Raw genomic sequence first — 16,985 nt, 5'->3', positions numbered from 1 at the left:
GGGCAACCCCGGTGGCGTCTCGGGCTCCAAGCGCACGCGCCAAGGCCAAGCTTGGGGACATGACTTCTCTGGAAAGTGCCAAGCTCCGTGCTGCTGACAAAAACATGGATGTTGCAGGTAACCCTACCCCTTCTTTTAAGATTCTGAATGCGTTTTCCGACGAGCATCTTGCTGAGATTCTTCACGATAGTGGTGTTGCGCTAGATTCTTCGACTTTGGACATTATTCCGTTAGTGCGCGCGCGTGAAGAAGCTCAGGCCGCCCTTGCGGCTGCTGCTGCCAGGGACGTGGCAGTTCAGCCCGTGGACGGCCAGTCTTCACCACCAGTAGGGGCTAGTGCTGTCGCTCTTCCCATCGAGGGATACGAGGCCGGGATGGCCTCGGACTTGCCCTCCTCCAGCCGGGCGCCGGCTAGGAAGCGTGTGGCCAAGGCGGTTAGCTCCCGTGGAGTTCGCCTGCGCAACCGGATCATTTGATGCGATACATCTTTTGGAATATCCGCGGTTGCGGGCATGTGGGGCGGCGTACGCAATTACGAGAGTATATGTCCAAAGAACGTATCGACTTTGTCGCGCTCCAGGATACGATTAAGGCCGATTTTTCGTTTAGAGATCTTTTGGCGTACGATCCGCTCCAGCGTTTTGATTGGTTCTGGACTCCTTCTGCGGGCCTTTCTGGTGGTCAATTGATGGACTGTAATAAAGACGCTTGCGACGTAATTCTGTGGGAATCTGGTTCGTTTTATATCGCTGCCACTGTTCGTCACCGGGTTTCCCTTGCATCTTGGGTGATCGTAAGTGTGTACGGGCCGGCTAATCATGCGAGGTCTGCTGAGTTCTTGGGAGAACTCACAGCTCTGGTTGGGGCCAAACAAGCGTCCAACTTACCAGTTCTGGTGGGAGGCGATTTTAACTTGATCCGCTCGGGGGCGGATAAGAGCAACGACAACATTGACTGGGCTAGGGTGGCCTTGTTCAATAATGCCATCGCGGCAGCTGCTCTTAGGGAGATTGCGCGTACAGGGGCAAGATACACTTGGACGAACAAACAGCGGAAGCCAGTGCGATGTGTACTTGACCGCGTTTTTTGTTCAAGTGACTGGGAGGTCTTGTTTCCCCTCTGTACCTTAGTGGCTGAAACGCGCATTGGATCAGACCACGTACCTCTGATCCTATCCTCAGGGGAGGAAAATGTACGTCGTAGCCGTAGATTCTTTTTTGAGACTGCGTGGTTCGAGCATGAAGGTTTCTGCCAACTTGTCACGGATCGTTGATCCTTGATTAGTAACCAGGTTGGCCGCCAAAGAGGACCAGTAGAGTTCTGGTCCTCTGCGGCTGCCGCCTTATGGGCTTTCCTCAGGGGTTTGGGGGCCAATCATGGCAGCGAATCTAAAAGGTTTAGGGAGCGCATCGTGGATGAAATCGCTCTCCTCGACGCGCAGGCGGACGTGAGAGCCTTCTCAGGGGACAAATGGGAGTATAGATACTCCTTAGAGCACCAAGTCCTGGCTATTCTCAGGGCGGAGGAGGAGTATTGGCGCCGCAGGGGCGGCGTCAAGTGGGTCGTGAAAGGCGACACCAACACGGGCTACTTTCACGCTTACGCTAATGGCCGTAAGCGCAAGAGCACGATTCTTAGGCTCTAGTCGGAGGGCGGGACCCTGGTCACCCAAAACGAAATAGTTAAGCACATCTTTGATTTCTTCGTCGAGCTATTGGGAACAGCCGAAGCAAAGAGTTTAAGTCTCAGGGAAGACTTTTGGGGTCTGCACGAGCGTGTTTCGCAGCAGGAAAACGATGCCTTGATGGTGACCTTTTCGCCCCAAGAGCTCGATCATGCGCTAGCTGGTATGAAGAACGGCACGGCTCCTGGACCAGATGGATGGCCAGTGGAGTTCTTCAAGCGGTTTTGGCCGACGCTTATGGACTTGTTTCTAGCGATTCTCAACGGTTTCGCCCTTGGTTCGGTGGACCTGTCGCGTCTCAATTATGGGGCTATTTGCTTGATCCCCAAGGTTAAAGGGGCAGAATCAATTAAGCAGTTCCGGTCGATCACGCTCATAAATGTTCCTTTCAAGATTTGTGCCAAGGCCTATGCTTCTAGGTTAGCGTCGGTCGCTCAACGTGTCATTAGCACTAGTCAGACCGCTTTCCTTAAAGGCAGGAACATCCTGGAAGGGCCTATTGCCCTTACAGAGATAATCCATGAGTTGAAACGATCGCGGGGCCAGGGTGTCATCCTCAAACTAGATTTCGAAAAAGCGTACGATCGTGTAAACTGGGAGTTTGTACGGGAGGTCCTCCTCAAAAAGGGTTTTGAGGCGGGGTTCGTCCACCGGATCATGCATCTGATCTCGAGTGGCAACACCTCGGTTATTGTCAATGGAGATATGGGTAAGTTCTTTCGTAATAGGAAAGGCCTTAGGCAAGGCGACCCTGTTTCCCCTCTCGTCTTTAACTTTGTGGCGGATGCTTTGGCTGCCCTGCTGTCCAAAGCCAGGGAGGCGGGACACATCAAGGGGCTTGTCCCACACCTCATTCCAGGTGGTGTGACACACCTCCAATATGCAGACGACACTCTGCTGCTGTTTAACCCGGACGACCATAGTATTGCTACGATAAAGCTCTTGCTTTTAGCTTTTGAGCTCCTCTCCGGACTCAAGATTAACTTTCTTAAGAGTGAGGTCATTACCATGGGGGTGGAAGACCAGCACAGCACACGTGTCGCAAACCTACTTAATTGCAAGCTGGGGAGCTTTCCAATTAAGTACCTTGGGCTTCCTATATCTCACCGGAAACTTTTGATTTTTGAGTGGGAGCCCCTGTACGGGAAAGTGGCCAACAGGGTAAGGCCGTGGCGCGGGAGATTCATGTCCTCTGCCGCAAGGCTTATTCTGACGAACTCGAGCCTCTCTTCTCTTCCCCTTTTCACAATGGGGATGTTCCTACTAGCTAACGGCGTTCACGCTAAGCTAGACACTCCGAGAGCCCGGTTCTTTTGGGAAGGAACTGGAATCAAGAGGAAATACCACCTAGTCAAATGGGCGGTTGTGTGTAGGCCAAAAAATATGGTGGATTGGGAATACTCAATTCCAAACTGATGAACGTCGCCCTCCTTGCCAAATGGTGGTGGCGGTTGGCCCAAGATGAGTCGGGGCTCTGGGCGAGACTGTTAAGGGCCAAGTACTTCCCGAACGGGAACCCCTTCACTGCCTCGGCCAACGGCTCCGTGTTTTGGAGAGGGCTCCAAGCGGTGCGACCGACTTTTGACATAGGGGCCAAATTTCAGATTAACAATGGCCAATCAGCCCGGTTTTGGCTCGACCATTGGCTGGGTGCATTCCCCCTTTGGCAAAGCCACCCCAACCTATATCGGATAGCCACTAACACTAACGTCTTAGTTGGGGAGGCAATCCGAACCGATCCTCCAGCGATCCACTTTATGCGGCCCCTTTCGAACGAAGAGTGTGCGTCTTGGGATGGGCTGATACAGCAGATCGGTGTCAACCGTCTAGGGACGACGGTTGACACGGTAGAGTGGAGCCTGACTGCTTCGTGAAAATTTTCGATTAAGTCCCTGTATAACAAGCTCACAGAAGGGCCAGCGCTTGATATAGCTAAGGGGCTGTGGATGGCAGGCCTGCCTTTGAAGATAAAAATCTTCATGTGGCAAATGCTTAGGAATAGGCTGCCTACGTCAGATAATGTGGCCAAATGAAATGGTCTGGCTGACGGTACTTGCTCGATCTGCGGACTAGGCGAAGATGCGAACCATGTATTTTTTAGATGTCATTTGGCCAGGTTCGCGTGGAGTGCGGCTCGGGAGGCCTTCCATACGGACTGGAATCCTGCCTCGGGGCACCAACTTGTTTCCATCCTCAAGTCCACAAAAGGGACTACAAGTAGAATAGCTTGGCGCTGCGTAGGGGCGCTGCTATGGGCTATTTGGACGACGCGTAACAAGATTACGATAGAGAAAAAAATTCCTCACCATCCTGCAGACGTGATCTTTAAATGCCATCTATTTTTGCAGATGTGGACCCCTCTGAGGAAGGAGTGCGACGCTGAGCGCATGTCAGAAGCCATGGCACGCATCAAGGCGATTCAGGCGCAAGCAAGACAGGATCCGGCGAGCTGAAGATGTTTTTGGAATGACTTTTGTGGCAAGTCTGTTAGCTTGGTCGTCGCGCTGATCTGTTTGGATGGCTGTAATATTGACGCCGCGATGAACCTTATGTCCTTCACCGTGCCGGTCGTGGACCGTTGATACTTTCTTTAGCTTACTAAGTTTGTAATCGTTTGAACCTGCTGCCTTATGGGCTTTATTAAGTTAAAGCCGGACGCTTCTAGCGTCTTCGTTCCAAAAAAAAGGGGGCGGAAAGAAGTGCTCGCCGGCCGGTGAGAGACCGCAACGCGTGACCTCCCCGTAAGAGCTCGAGCACAGTAACCCACGGCCATGCGATTTGGAGAGGGACTGAGGGGCTGCGAGGTTCGAGTAGAGGGAGAGGGAGGAAAGAGGAAGAGGAGGAGATGAAAAAGAAGAGGAGGCGGGGCGTGGCTTCTCACTGGTGGGACGGCGGCACAAGCATGGCAGGCGCTCGAGATCCAGGGATGGAGACAAACCAATAGAGCGAGAAGATAAGGTGTGATGATGTTGACCTTTCTGGAGATAAGGTAGGGCGTGGGGCTTAGAGGACACGTGGCCCGAGTAGAAGGAGGCAGACGGAATACACCGATCCATCGGTTGAACACAATCCTTTTCCTTTTCATTTGATTATAAACCATTAATATTGTGATGTATAAAACTATGTGATTTAAAATTTAGGTAATGCTTAGAATTGTAAACTAATATAAAAGCGTTTAGATCACTAAAAACCCTCTTATATTATTTTACAGAGAAGCATATAATATGACCGCATACAGGCCACGTGGATGAAATGTGTCGGCTGATTGGGCGCCGCCCAAACGAACAAAAAGCAAACCTAAGTCCGTTTTTGTCGACTGGTTCATCGCAAGAACCATATGGCACCCATTAACCACAAAATAAAAAGGTACCAAGCGCATCCGTGAAGTTTCTGCCTACACTGAAAGAGAAATGGGTACAGGTTTGCGTCCTCGGAGCAACTCCAATCACACTTCAATCAGGACATAGTTGGTTCTATCCGCCATGACGACGCGTCGCTCCGTGTGTCGCGACAATACCATCGACCGAAGCATCAATGCTACAGCAGCATGCTGCGAAAAAGAAGGCGGATTCTTCCGTGCGTGGCACAAGCTTCATCCCCTGGATCATGGAATCAGATGCCGAGCTCAGCTCAGAGCGGGAGGAAAAGGCAGAGTTTACCGAATCTGATGTTCTCCGCCGCATTTTCTCGGCCGCTGTTAATGTTATCCCGATGCCTTCTTCCTAGCCAACATTATCATCTTGGGACAGCTCTCGCATGCCGACCGACGCACGACCGTAGGCGCGAAAAGGTCATCAAATTCCGTCTTCACTCCTTTACCACGACGAAACCGTAATGCTTCTAGGCTTCTAGCCAACCTGCAGCTATATATACGCCACGACCTGCTTGAACTGTTGCTTGCACCCAACGAGAAGTTCAGACTTCAGACGAACCATGGGGGCGGCGCCGTCGAGACAGGAGGCGTCCACCGCCTCGTCGCCCACCGGCGATGGCCGTGTCATGCCGGCGGCGCTCAGCGCTTCTACTACTTCCGACACCGCCAACCAGGCCCAGTCCAAGAGGGCGCCGGCTCCTCACATGCTCCGGGAGATCGTCGCCGGGGAGAATGTCGCCGACGTAGCCGCGCTGGAAGATCAGGTCTCCACCGGGATCTTCTTGGCCGGGAAAACAAAGGTATACTTCTTCTCAACATTGAACTGATATATGGTGTACAATATCATAAGATTTTGCTTTCTGAACACGCTTCAAACTTTTTGCGATGGTGCAGAAGTACTGGGTAGATGAGAGGACCAGGCACAACTGCTTCATGCTGTTCCCCAGAGGCCTGCACATCACCTGGAGCGAAGACCCCAAATACTGGACTTGGCACCCCCTGAAAGAAGGAAGGTTAGTTAATAATCATAAAAAATGGGGATAAGTATGTTTTACATCCCTCAACTCTTTCGAAAGTATACAAATGATCCTTCAACTCCGAAACCATCAAAACTTAGTCCCTCAACTTTCAAAACCGGATAAATTTAGTCCCTCATACCGCTTTCACGTGATTTTTTCTGACATGAAGTGGTTTTGACTAAAACAAGATACATCATACAGGCTAGGCTGCCACGTCAGCGTGCAAATGTGCAGGGCCCACTTGTCAGTGTCAAGAAGAAAGAATAATAGCTTATTATAAAAATAAATTGCATACACAAGTTTCGAACCTGAGACCATAAGCAAGATAATGCACTAGCTAACCACTACACCAACATGGTATTTGGTAAACATGTTCACAATAATGTTGATATTAATTCATTTAAAAGCGATTTTTCTTTTTTTTGCAGTTTCAGTTCTCTACATATATGTTAGTAATTCTTTTCAGGACTCATATAGCTAACTCATCTGCGTACCCAGCAGGAGATTCGGTGTTAGATTATAACAATATATAAAAATATAGCTGTTATCATGCCGGGTGCGTTTCCATAAATAATATATAAAGTAAATCTGTATATTCGCTGTCGTAGATCATCGGTTCGATTCGAGTCACACCGCACCAGAAGAGTTCTTTTGCGTGCCATTCTATTTTTTTCTTAGTTCCAGTTTCGGTCACTGACAGGTTGGTCCCATTCAGTTTCAATCAAAAACCACTCCACGTCAGCAAAAAAAAATCCAAAAGCGGTATGAGGGACTAAATTTATCCGGTTTTGAAAGTTGGGGGACTAAAGTTTGTTGGTTTTTGAGTTGAGGGACCATTTCTATACTTCCGAAAGAGTTGAGGGATGAAAAATATACTTATCCCTAAAAAATGTGTATATATACATACTTAACCTGATGTTCTGAACCTGAAATGTTCAAATCAGCGAGGCCGAAGCCGGAATCGAGACGGTGGCGCTGCAGAACGTCTGCTGGCTGGAGGTCCAAGGGAAGCTGGAGCTGTCCCTTCTCACACCAGGAGTCACCTACGAGGTCTTCTTCGAGGTGAAGCTCAATGACCCAGCCTACGGATGGTCGACGCCGGTGAACCTCCGGCTCAAGTTCCCCGACGGTACGATCCAGCAGCACAAGGAGAACCTGGAGGAGAAGCCCAGGGGGAAGTGGCTGCAGGTCAAGGTTGGGGAGGTTAAGCCGCACAAGGGGCAGAATGGAGAGGCAGAGATCTCCATGTTTGAGTATGATGGTGGGCAGTGGAAGAGGGGGCTCCTCATCAAGGGCATCAAGATCATCCCAAAAGAATGAAGGATATGGTTTTGTTTTGTTACCAACCATCATTTGCTGTTGTTTGTTGACTATGATAAGATCAGTTTGATGCATGGGAATAATATTTTCACTGTTACAAAATATCAAAAGTTCTAAATGAATGTTATGTCTTGAAGAAAAAGTTGCACTAGAAAGATTCTTATATCACTTTCCTTGGTTACTATAAACCTCTGAGTACTAGCTATCTGACTAAAATAATACTACTTCCAATGTTCACTTTCATAAGACGTTGTAAATATTTCAGACAGCGCCCAAAACAGTTCAACGTCGCTGTCTGAAACGTCTTATAAAAAAGAACGGAGGGGAGTATCATGTATTCAATGCTACACTAATATTTGTTTTTCTGTAACATATGTCAAGCTTACCAAAAATTACTCGAACATTTATTTATCTGAATACGAGTTGCTACAGAGGACAACTTAGAGAAGGCACAAAGCTTAGAAATCACCACAACTAGGTTAACAAGCATGGGAAAGGCAATGGATCATGTTTGTTGATTGGATCATGTCAGCAATAAGGTCAGGGAGAATTCAAGCCTGCAACAGTTTTATTATCATCACCTGGGAGGCAATGGTAGGGGGGCTTGAGATGGCTGGAGATGGTGGTGCGCATGTAGACGTTGGGTCTCTGCATGTCGAAATCCGCCACCCTCAGCAGCTCATTCTTCTTGATGTCAACAGCAATCACCTTCGACGTCCTGGCTGCTGGCATTGGTCAGGAGGTACAGGACGCCGTCTTCGTGGGAGCTGAGGATGGGCTTGCAAACAAAGAGAGACTGGGGCAAGCGATAGTTGGAGATTTCACGAGAGCTGAGCTGGTACTCCTCCTTGAAACGCAGGTCATCCAATCCCAGGCCCCCATCGAGCCCCTCCAAGGTCCATGTGACCACCGTCCAGCCACTAGGGGTTTGCGAGCGCCGGCCGGGCTCGGCGTGGACCTGAAGGTCGACGAACCTGATGATGCCGGAGTCTTTCACTGAGACGATGTCCCGGAAATGGTACGCCATGTCGGTGCCCAGAGGGAGATGGTTCCGCGGCTGTCTTGGCTTGGGAAGGGGGAGATAGCAAAGCGGGGTGCAGGGGGTGTCGTCGGCGAGCACGTCGCAGAGGAGCATGCCCCTCCACAGGTCGACCCAACCCATGACACCATCAATGGCGATGACCATGTCGCAGCTGTAGTCGTCCGGCGGCGGCGGCTGCGGAGAAGCAGCCGGCCTGCGGCTCCAGAAACTGGCCTCGGAGTCGTAGGTGCACAGGTAGTATCCGGAATGGTCCGGGCAGAAGTAGTCGTAGGCGAGCGTCGCGATCCTGTAGGCATCAGCATCATCCTCGTTGTTGCTGCGGCAGTAACGCATGATGCCAATATCACTGGCGCAGAAGCAGAGAGTTCCCATGGTTGGCAGCATGCCGTCGCTGAGCTGCGGGAGCCGGGTGAGCCGCGGCTTCCCCGACGGCGAGGGTGCCGAGTAGTAGACGAAGTAGTCGTGGTTGCCTATGCGGATGCGGGAGCAACGGTCGTCTCCGTGGCAGAGAGTGAAGAGGGCGAGCTCGCCGTCCGTGGCGATCATCCATGGCTCGCCGACGAACAAGCGGGGGGTGTCTTCTTCTTCTTCCTCTTTGCCGTGATCGGCGGGGCAGTGGGCGAGGCAGCAGAAGTGGGAGACGCGGGGCGGCTGGGCGAGGCAAAGGGTGACCCGCAGATTGATCTGCTTGCCGTCCAGGTCCCGGGTGAACTGGCAGTCGGCGGTGGTGTGGTTCTCCTTGTCGGCCATGTAGGCGGCCCTGTCCAGGAGGACCTCCCCCCAGTCCCAGTCAGAGTCGCTCGCCGCCGCATCATCATCTGCCGCCGGCGGACGTAGTGAGGCCTCGTCATAGCCTTTGAGCGACATGGTGGATCTGGATCTCGCACAGGCCTTGACGATCGTCCTCCAAGGAAGGACCATTGAGTATTTATTCAGAGGGACAAGGAAAGTCAGGTTCTAGTCAGGACCGGATTCATGGACGGACACGAAACGGAGAGGAAGACTTCTCCTCCTGGTAGATATATGGCACGGCGGAAGGAGAAGAGAATAATGCACAGGGGATGATGGTATTACACTTCACGGTTGTACAGCTGCTGTGATCCTTCGGTTACAGCCTTAAAACAGATCCATCACATGGAGCGAAGACCCCAAATGCTGGACTTGGCAAGTATTGAAAGAAGAACGGTAGTTAAGACTTAACAGTAACAACATAACTATTTTCAGTTGTTCAACCATCTTCCTCAGGAATTATATGTACTAACCGTGCCGTTCTGAACCTGATGATGGTACCATCAGCAACCCCGAAGCCGAAATCAAGACGGTAGTGCTGCAAAACTGGCTCGAGGTCCAAGGGAAGCTGGAGTTGTCCCATCTCACACCAGGAGGAACCTATGAGCTTTTCTTCAAGGTGATGCCCAACGACCCGGCATAAACTCCGGCTCAAGTTCCCCGACGCCGACGGCACAATCCAGCAGCACAAGGAGAACCTGCATGAGAAGCCCAGGGGAAGTGGCTGCAGCTCAAGGCTGGGGAGGTTAATCCACACGAGGCAGAATGGGAGAGGCTGAGATCTCCAGGTTTGAGTATGATGGTGGGCAGTGGAAGAGGGGGATCCTCATCACTGAGTATGTTTCCTTGCTTGATATAAACCACTGAGTATTGGTTGTCTGACTACGAAAAGACTGTCATTTATTTAGTGCTGCACTAACTTCTGTTCTTTCTGTAACATATGCCAAGCTGACCCAAAATTACTCAAATATTTATCTAAATACAAGTCGCTACAGAGGACTGACTTAGAGAAGGCACAAAGCTTATAAATCACCACTCAGCTAGGTTAACACATTACAAGCTTAACACGTTCCTTGACATGTTTGTCTGATTGGTCGGATCATGCCAGCAACAGGGTCAAGGAGAATTCAAGCTTGCAACATGATCAAGGGTGGTACAGTTGCTTAACAGATAACAGTAGCATGGTCACATTTTATTGTGTCAAATAAGCAAGTATGATTCAAATTACATTGTGACCTCAGAGCTCATGAAACTGAAAACAAAGCTCTAATTGTCCCAATTTAATGGGATTCTGTTCCGATTTCTCAACCAATATCAAATGAACAGAGAAAATCTGTTCAACTGAAAATGTGGGAACCGAACTTGAAATTGTACAGCATGGCTTCATGCACTGATCTTCCATTTTAAGTGGAAGAAAACTCTAAAATGACTGAATGCTAGGTACAGGCCGAGGCATGGGCTTATCTTGCAAGAAATGCTCAAAAAGCTTCAAGGCTTGCCGTGGACGATGGAGGGGAACCTCATGTCCTGCACCTCGGATTGTCACCAACGTCAAACCTTTGTACACTTGGCACCAACCAGCAACCTAAGCAAGATCCACACCATTAGAGAATGGTGAGCATAGATGTAGCAAAGTGAACAGGGGAATAAAACTGGCGGTGTTGCTTTAGTACTGTTTCTGACTAACCTCTTCCTCATCATACCACGGATACCAATTAGTGACAGTCGGAAGATATAGTGCATCAATGGAGTATCTTGTACCAGTGAGCGGTACTACGGAATCGGCATCACCACTGTCAAATTTCCAATTTAAACAATTAACACCTCAGAAGGACAGGCGGGCTACTTAATACAGTGAGCCATACAGTCAATGATGATCATATATATCAACATTGGCACCATTGTTAAGGATTTATGATCCAGCATAAATCATGTTTTCAATATAAATTTGGTGTACCTGAAGACCCATATTCTTATACCAGCTGCAATCAGTTCACGGTAAATAGGAAGCATGGACCTCGGCGAATCTTTCCAATATTCAAACAAGACATCACTGTGAAATATGGATAAGTTTAGTGCAAACTTTCATTAACAAGCAGGCTTTATGGTCAGGCACGGTGAACTAGTTGTGAGTAAAACAAGATGAAACCAGTTGAACAGACCTGCAGCCGGTCCAGGCATACGGTATTCCAGTGACATTGGCACGAAAAGCTTTCTGCACTTCTGGTAGATTATAGTACTTCGTGGAGTACTGTTCAGTGCAGGGGTCATATCCTCTTGGCAACCAGGGCTACATTTTAAACAAAAAATATTGTTAGGAGGCACAATATGAAATGTTATTATGTTCTATAGGAATCGGAGATGAGTCTAAACAGTACTTTAAACAGCTGCATAGTACTTATTAGTAATCAAATGTACCAACATACCATTCTGCTACAGTACTAGCTTAGTTATCAGCAGAACTATAGTTTCAGTAATAGATAAGCTCACCCTGCGGCCCTTGATTTGCCTTCGCCTATGAAGCGAGGTCTTCTTACAGGTAGGTGTGTAGATGCTGTATGCGTCGATCGGGCCTTCCTCAGCTTCAGCAACATCATAAATTTTGTTGCATGCATCGGAAGCGTGCTCAGATGAATCGAATTCACAAGCCAACTGCAGCTTCTGATAGGTGTCATCAGAGATCAGCCCGTGCGTCCACCAATACTCGAATGTTCCAACGAAATCATGGTAATCGTCAATAACCGCATTTCCGACCTAGATATCAGACCATATGTAAGAACAAGATGACCAGACAGTTTAAGAGAGCACCAAAAGAAGAGCTCAAGAAGTTCTGACCATGAAGCCTTTGAAGTTCAGGATGGGCTTCCTCACTCCCTTGTTGTTCCTGTACACTAGCTGAGACAACTGAGGGACATAGTGCCCTGAAAAGCAGCCATGGCAGCAAGAGTAAACTATGCAGGCACTGTGGCACATAAACCATATACATATGATTCCTGCTGAATTCAGAACTGAGCCTCCATGCTAGAATGAACCAATTTTGGTTGCAGTTTACCTCCATAGCTCTCTCCAGCGATGTAGAAATCACGGTACTTGTACTGCGGAAACCTCTCCAGCCAATTCACCAGGAAAGTGTACGAATCATGAGCTGCACAGCAGCATTGGTGTTCATTCAGCACAACACATATCCACTAGAGCTAGTGCAGCGCTAGCATGAGGCAAGTAGGTAGTCTGATCTCAACTCACCTGTCTTGTTGTCGCCGGGGGCGAGCAGATCGGAGCTGGAGTTGGAGTAGGAGTACCCGACGCCGGCGGGGGCGTCCAGGAACAACACGTTCGCCACTGCGACACAACGAACCGATCCACCCCGTGTCAGAGCGCAACACATTTGCCGATCGGACGGGGCGATCGAACGGTGAAAGGAGAGAGGAATATACTTTTGTTCCAGGAGTAGGGGTTGATGGAGAGCGTCCTGCCGTCGGCGTTGATCCGGAAGGCGCCGAGCTCCTCGGAGGCGCCGTAGCCGACGGAGGAGCAGCCGGGCCCGCCGTTGAGCCAGAGCACGAGCGGGGCGGACTCGGGCTTCGCGACGGCGGCCTCGATGAGCCAGTAGAAGAGGGCGCGGCCCGCGGCGGCGTCGACGGTGACGTAGCCCGAGTACATGGAGAAGTTGACCGGCGGCTGGCCCGGCAGGCGCGTGATGCGGTCGGCCGCCGCCGCCGCAGAGGGGGACGCGAGGGAGAGGGGGAGCGGGGACAGCGCCAGGATGGCGGCCAGCAGCACGGCCGCCGCCATTGGCGCTCGCGGTGGCTCAACGGGGACCAGGACTGTGTGCTGCGAGGAGTGAGCCGATGGCGACTCGTGAGAGGCGTGGGGGAAGGCGTGCAAGGCGTGGAGTGGTGGTTTGGTTTAATTGGACATTTCCTGTTTGGATCGTGTGGCGTAGACAACTGCATCGTCATTCGTCAGCTCATCATTGTCCATGGGCCACCTGAATTTATTTTTTTCCACCAACAATAGAGTTTTTTTTCTGAAAAAATTCATATCTATTCCGCATCAATCATGACAGTACAACAAACAGTAAAAATATTAAAATTACATTCATATCCATCTGTAGACAACCTGAAGACAGCTGCAAGCACTGAAACAAGTTAAAGTCACACCACCGTCATCACCCATCCCTCAAGTCAGGCAAAACTTATTATAGTAGACAGCCGAAAAGTCATCGTGCTAAGGCCCTGTAGGACTAACACAACAGAATAACAACCGCCGCCGATGAAGAAAAGTATAGATCAGAAGGATTCAACTTGAAGACACACTAACATAGATGAAAAAAGATCGGGTCCATTAAAGATAACCATCGATTGAATCTTACGAGATCCACCGGATGTACACGTCCACACGCCCTCCAACGATGCTAGATGCACCACTAGAATAGAGGTTATGCAAGGACATGTAAAAACGGAGCCCTCCTACTGCCAGGATCCACCTCACCACCATGGCACTAAGGCTATAGAAAAACAGGCGGCGCCGACGGGAGACAGAAGCCCTAGCCGCCTGCTCACTTGGAGGAGAGGCGAAAGATAAGCTGCAAGAGCATTTGCCCAAAAGAGAAGAAAAGGGAGCTTTGTTGATTAATTAAACAATCATTTACTTTTAAAAGTTTCTAAATAGTTATTTACAATAGCCAGTGAAAAGTACAGACTAGTCGATGAAGCAAGTCCTTAATTTCATTTTCTTAGAATGGATTTATGACTTGTGTGAATAAATCTTGAGTATTTTTATCTGGCTTTTTTCTAGCGAAAAGGAGGCACCCATCTTCGATTTTTGTTGAGAGAAACCGTATGGTTCATACATTACAAAAGTAAAAAAAAATAGGAGCCACATGGGGATAATGAAGGCTTGAATACTCCACCTCGCAGGATATAGACCTACAAACACCCCACAATTGAACATAAACGTATTAAAATAAATAGACAATGACTTCATTATAATGACCAAAAATAGTCATCGGGGACATGCATGTGGTAGGAAAACAAATACAAAATAACAAGCCTTCGTCGAAGCGATCTTCTAGCCATATTGTCCAGGAGGTCAACGAATGACAAATCAAATGAAAGCAACACAAAAAGGTCCTGATGTTTTCTTCCTCAAAGCACACAATGTTTCTATATACCCATATTGTCCATAACAGAGAGACCATACCCACTATGGTGCGGAGCACCCCCATGGACATCACCAAGGGGCCTACACCAACACACCAAGTTGACCGATGAGGAGAGAACGTGCATGTGCAATAAAAACCAAGGTGAACTCGCTCCTCCTTGAACTACCTCTACATTCATATGAGACATGACTACTATCTCAAATGGTGACCATATGCAATCATCCAGGTAACAAGGAATTAACTATCAAGAAGCAGGGGAACGATGTCAAGTCATGGCAGAAGAGGAGCAAGAAGACAAGGAAGTAAGAATGAAGGGTGCATGGTTACAGAAGCTTTGTCGTTAACCCCGGTGTCCAGACTGCTACCCAGACGCCTGACCCCTGGAGCGCACCACATGAAAGCTCTGACTCAACCGGGCTTCATCCACTTGATGTTTGGCTTGGAATCGTGACAGTCCAGCTTGAGCTTGGACTTATGGCCATGAACCAAGCGTTCGGGCCCTACCTACATGCACTTTGGGCCAAGTGGCTTTGTATCCTCCCCTCCCTCCCTATTTTTCTCTAGACTATAACCTCTCCACTACTTCCTCTCTAGGGTTAAGCAAAGCATAATTAGACATCTTGAGAGAGCTTTGCTCATCAACCCTCTCCACTGGAGATCAAGACCTCCAAGTGGAGAATAATCCAAGGGATTACCAAGGCCTCCATCTTTCCTAGAGATTTGGGGAAGATCTATCTCTCAAGACCTCAGCTCACCTTAGGGTTTGAGAATAACCATCTACTTACCTCCTTTTTGACTGTGGATCTATGTGTATCTTGCTTGGAGAGCACATGTGTGATGTGGATCTTGTTCTTTGAGTAGTTTACCCCATGCGTCCCCTTCAGTTCTTGTGTTTCTTCTCTTTTTCATCTCCAAATTGTGAAGATTGGGCACAATTGGGGCTTTGCCCTACAACACACTATGCATGAACTTATCATTCTTACTAAATAATTTCAACCAAGTGTGAAACAAATCATGTAAATTGCTAGGGATGGATATCAAATTGAATGCACATTTGAGGAGACTCCACACTAGCCTAGCAACATATAACATGTGAAAAGCATATGCTCAAGTCTTTCATTGTGTCCACAAAATACATAGATTTTACCCCTTGCCATCGTTATGAATTGGTTATTCCTGATCAAAATATTGTCTTAAACATTAGACGAAGTGGTCGGACCCTTCTCCGGACCTTACGCAAGTGGGGGCTACTTGCATTGGGCTGCCCTTTTTATTAGCCAGCGGAAAACCTCATTTTAGATGAAAACTTTACCTGCCACAAGAAATTTCTGGCAAGCCATAGAGTTTGAAATGAATTTTTTTGGTATAAAGATCTAATGATAAATACACCATCAACATTGAGCATCCATCTCATAGTAACCTTTTTATCCAAAAGAACATCATCACAAAGATCTTTAATGTTATTTCAGAGCTCCAAAGAATCCTCCCCACAAAGTTTTTCTCAACTTCATATTATCAAAACCTATAGAGAAGTCATCGTCTATTGAAATATTGTTATCAAAGTACATGTAATGCAAACTAGGGTAGCTTAGTTTCAGAGGGCAAGGATCTATCCACCAGTCCTCCGAAAACCTGGTATTGCCCGCATTCCCGACTAGTTATTTTTGTAGTGTTGGTAGAAAATGTTCTTCACAACCATAAGACGAGAACAAAATGGGAGTCCCCAAGTCTACATTTGGCACCAAGACAACCATGCATTCTTAACATACTTATTGGGGATGACAGATGCCACAATCCTTGTTCATTGTCTAATCTCCAAAACCACTTAGCTACAAGGGCTCTATTCATGATATCCATATTAAGAACACCCAAAACCCCTTGTTCTTCTAGCTGACAAATGTTGCCCTAATGTACCAGGTGGTATTTATTTTTGACCTCATCCCCTTAACAAGCAAATCTAACCGTAAAAAAGTTACTCCTCTTCTAGACTCCAACATGCATGGGATAAACAGACATCATGCAGAAGGTGATACTAATTAGGCATGCTTGAACAAGGATTAGCCTACCAACAATGTTCAACAACTTGCCTTGGTAGCAAGATTTTCTTTACATTCTTTTCCCACGTTTGTTCAGATTCTATCATTAGAAATGGGAATCACTAGAATAGATATTTCAAAAACATCACACCAAGTTGACAAGTAAATATTTCTTGATAAAATCAGACTTGCTCGTTGCTTTCCCAAAAAGGAATAGCTCACTCTTATGAAAGTTAATGGTCGGCCTTGACATTTTCTCCAAAGCACCCAAAATGAATTTTAGTTTATTTGCACTCTATCATCACGCATTATAAAAATGGTGTCATCAACATATTGTATCATATAGACACCCTGCTCAATTGTCTCTTCTAACACCCTTTCACCATCCCATGTTGCTTAGCCATTTCCATGATTAGGGCTAGGGCATCGACTACTAGGTCAAAGAGAAGAGTGTTAAGAAGTCCCCATGCCTAAGACCTTTATATTAATTGTTGAAGTATGGCCATACATGCCCTCCCATCATAGTGCCTGTAAATCATAATCTATTATATTCACATC

At 48.1% G+C, this 16,985-nt stretch overlaps 2 protein-coding genes across 2 annotated transcripts; one reads left to right on the top strand and one right to left on the bottom strand.

Moving 5' to 3' along the window:
• The first annotated feature begins 5,375 nt into the window (after window positions 1-5,375).
• LOC123069135 (protein PHLOEM PROTEIN 2-LIKE A1) lies at window positions 5,376-7,551 on the top strand. The gene is made up of 3 exons (XM_044491906.1): window positions 5,376-5,857; window positions 5,952-6,070; window positions 7,021-7,551. The coding sequence occupies exons 1-3, from the start codon at window positions 5,618-5,620 to the stop codon at window positions 7,394-7,396; spliced, it is 735 nt and encodes a 244-aa protein (XP_044347841.1). The 5' UTR covers window positions 5,376-5,617; the 3' UTR covers window positions 7,397-7,551.
• A 2,839-nt stretch (window positions 7,552-10,390) lies between these two features.
• On the bottom strand, window positions 10,391-13,122 carry LOC123069134 (serine carboxypeptidase II-1). The gene is made up of 9 exons (XM_044491905.1): window positions 12,662-13,122; window positions 12,471-12,566; window positions 12,280-12,372; window positions 12,063-12,148; window positions 11,718-11,981; window positions 11,390-11,517; window positions 11,185-11,280; window positions 10,915-11,020; window positions 10,391-10,812 (listed from the first exon to the last, which is right to left on the bottom strand). Exons 1-9 carry the CDS (start codon window positions 13,017-13,019, stop codon window positions 10,648-10,650), a joined length of 1,392 nt encoding a protein of 463 aa, XP_044347840.1. The 5' UTR covers window positions 13,020-13,122; the 3' UTR covers window positions 10,391-10,647.
• Window positions 13,123-16,985: the final 3,863 nt, after the last annotated feature.

Source organism: Triticum aestivum, chromosome 3B (genome assembly GCF_018294505.1).
Source record: "Triticum aestivum cultivar Chinese Spring chromosome 3B, IWGSC CS RefSeq v2.1, whole genome shotgun sequence".
Classification (NCBI taxonomy): Eukaryota; Viridiplantae; Streptophyta; class Magnoliopsida; order Poales; family Poaceae; genus Triticum; species Triticum aestivum.
The sequence above is the reverse complement of the archived record's forward strand: the minus strand, read 5'-3'. Positions and strand labels throughout refer to the sequence as shown.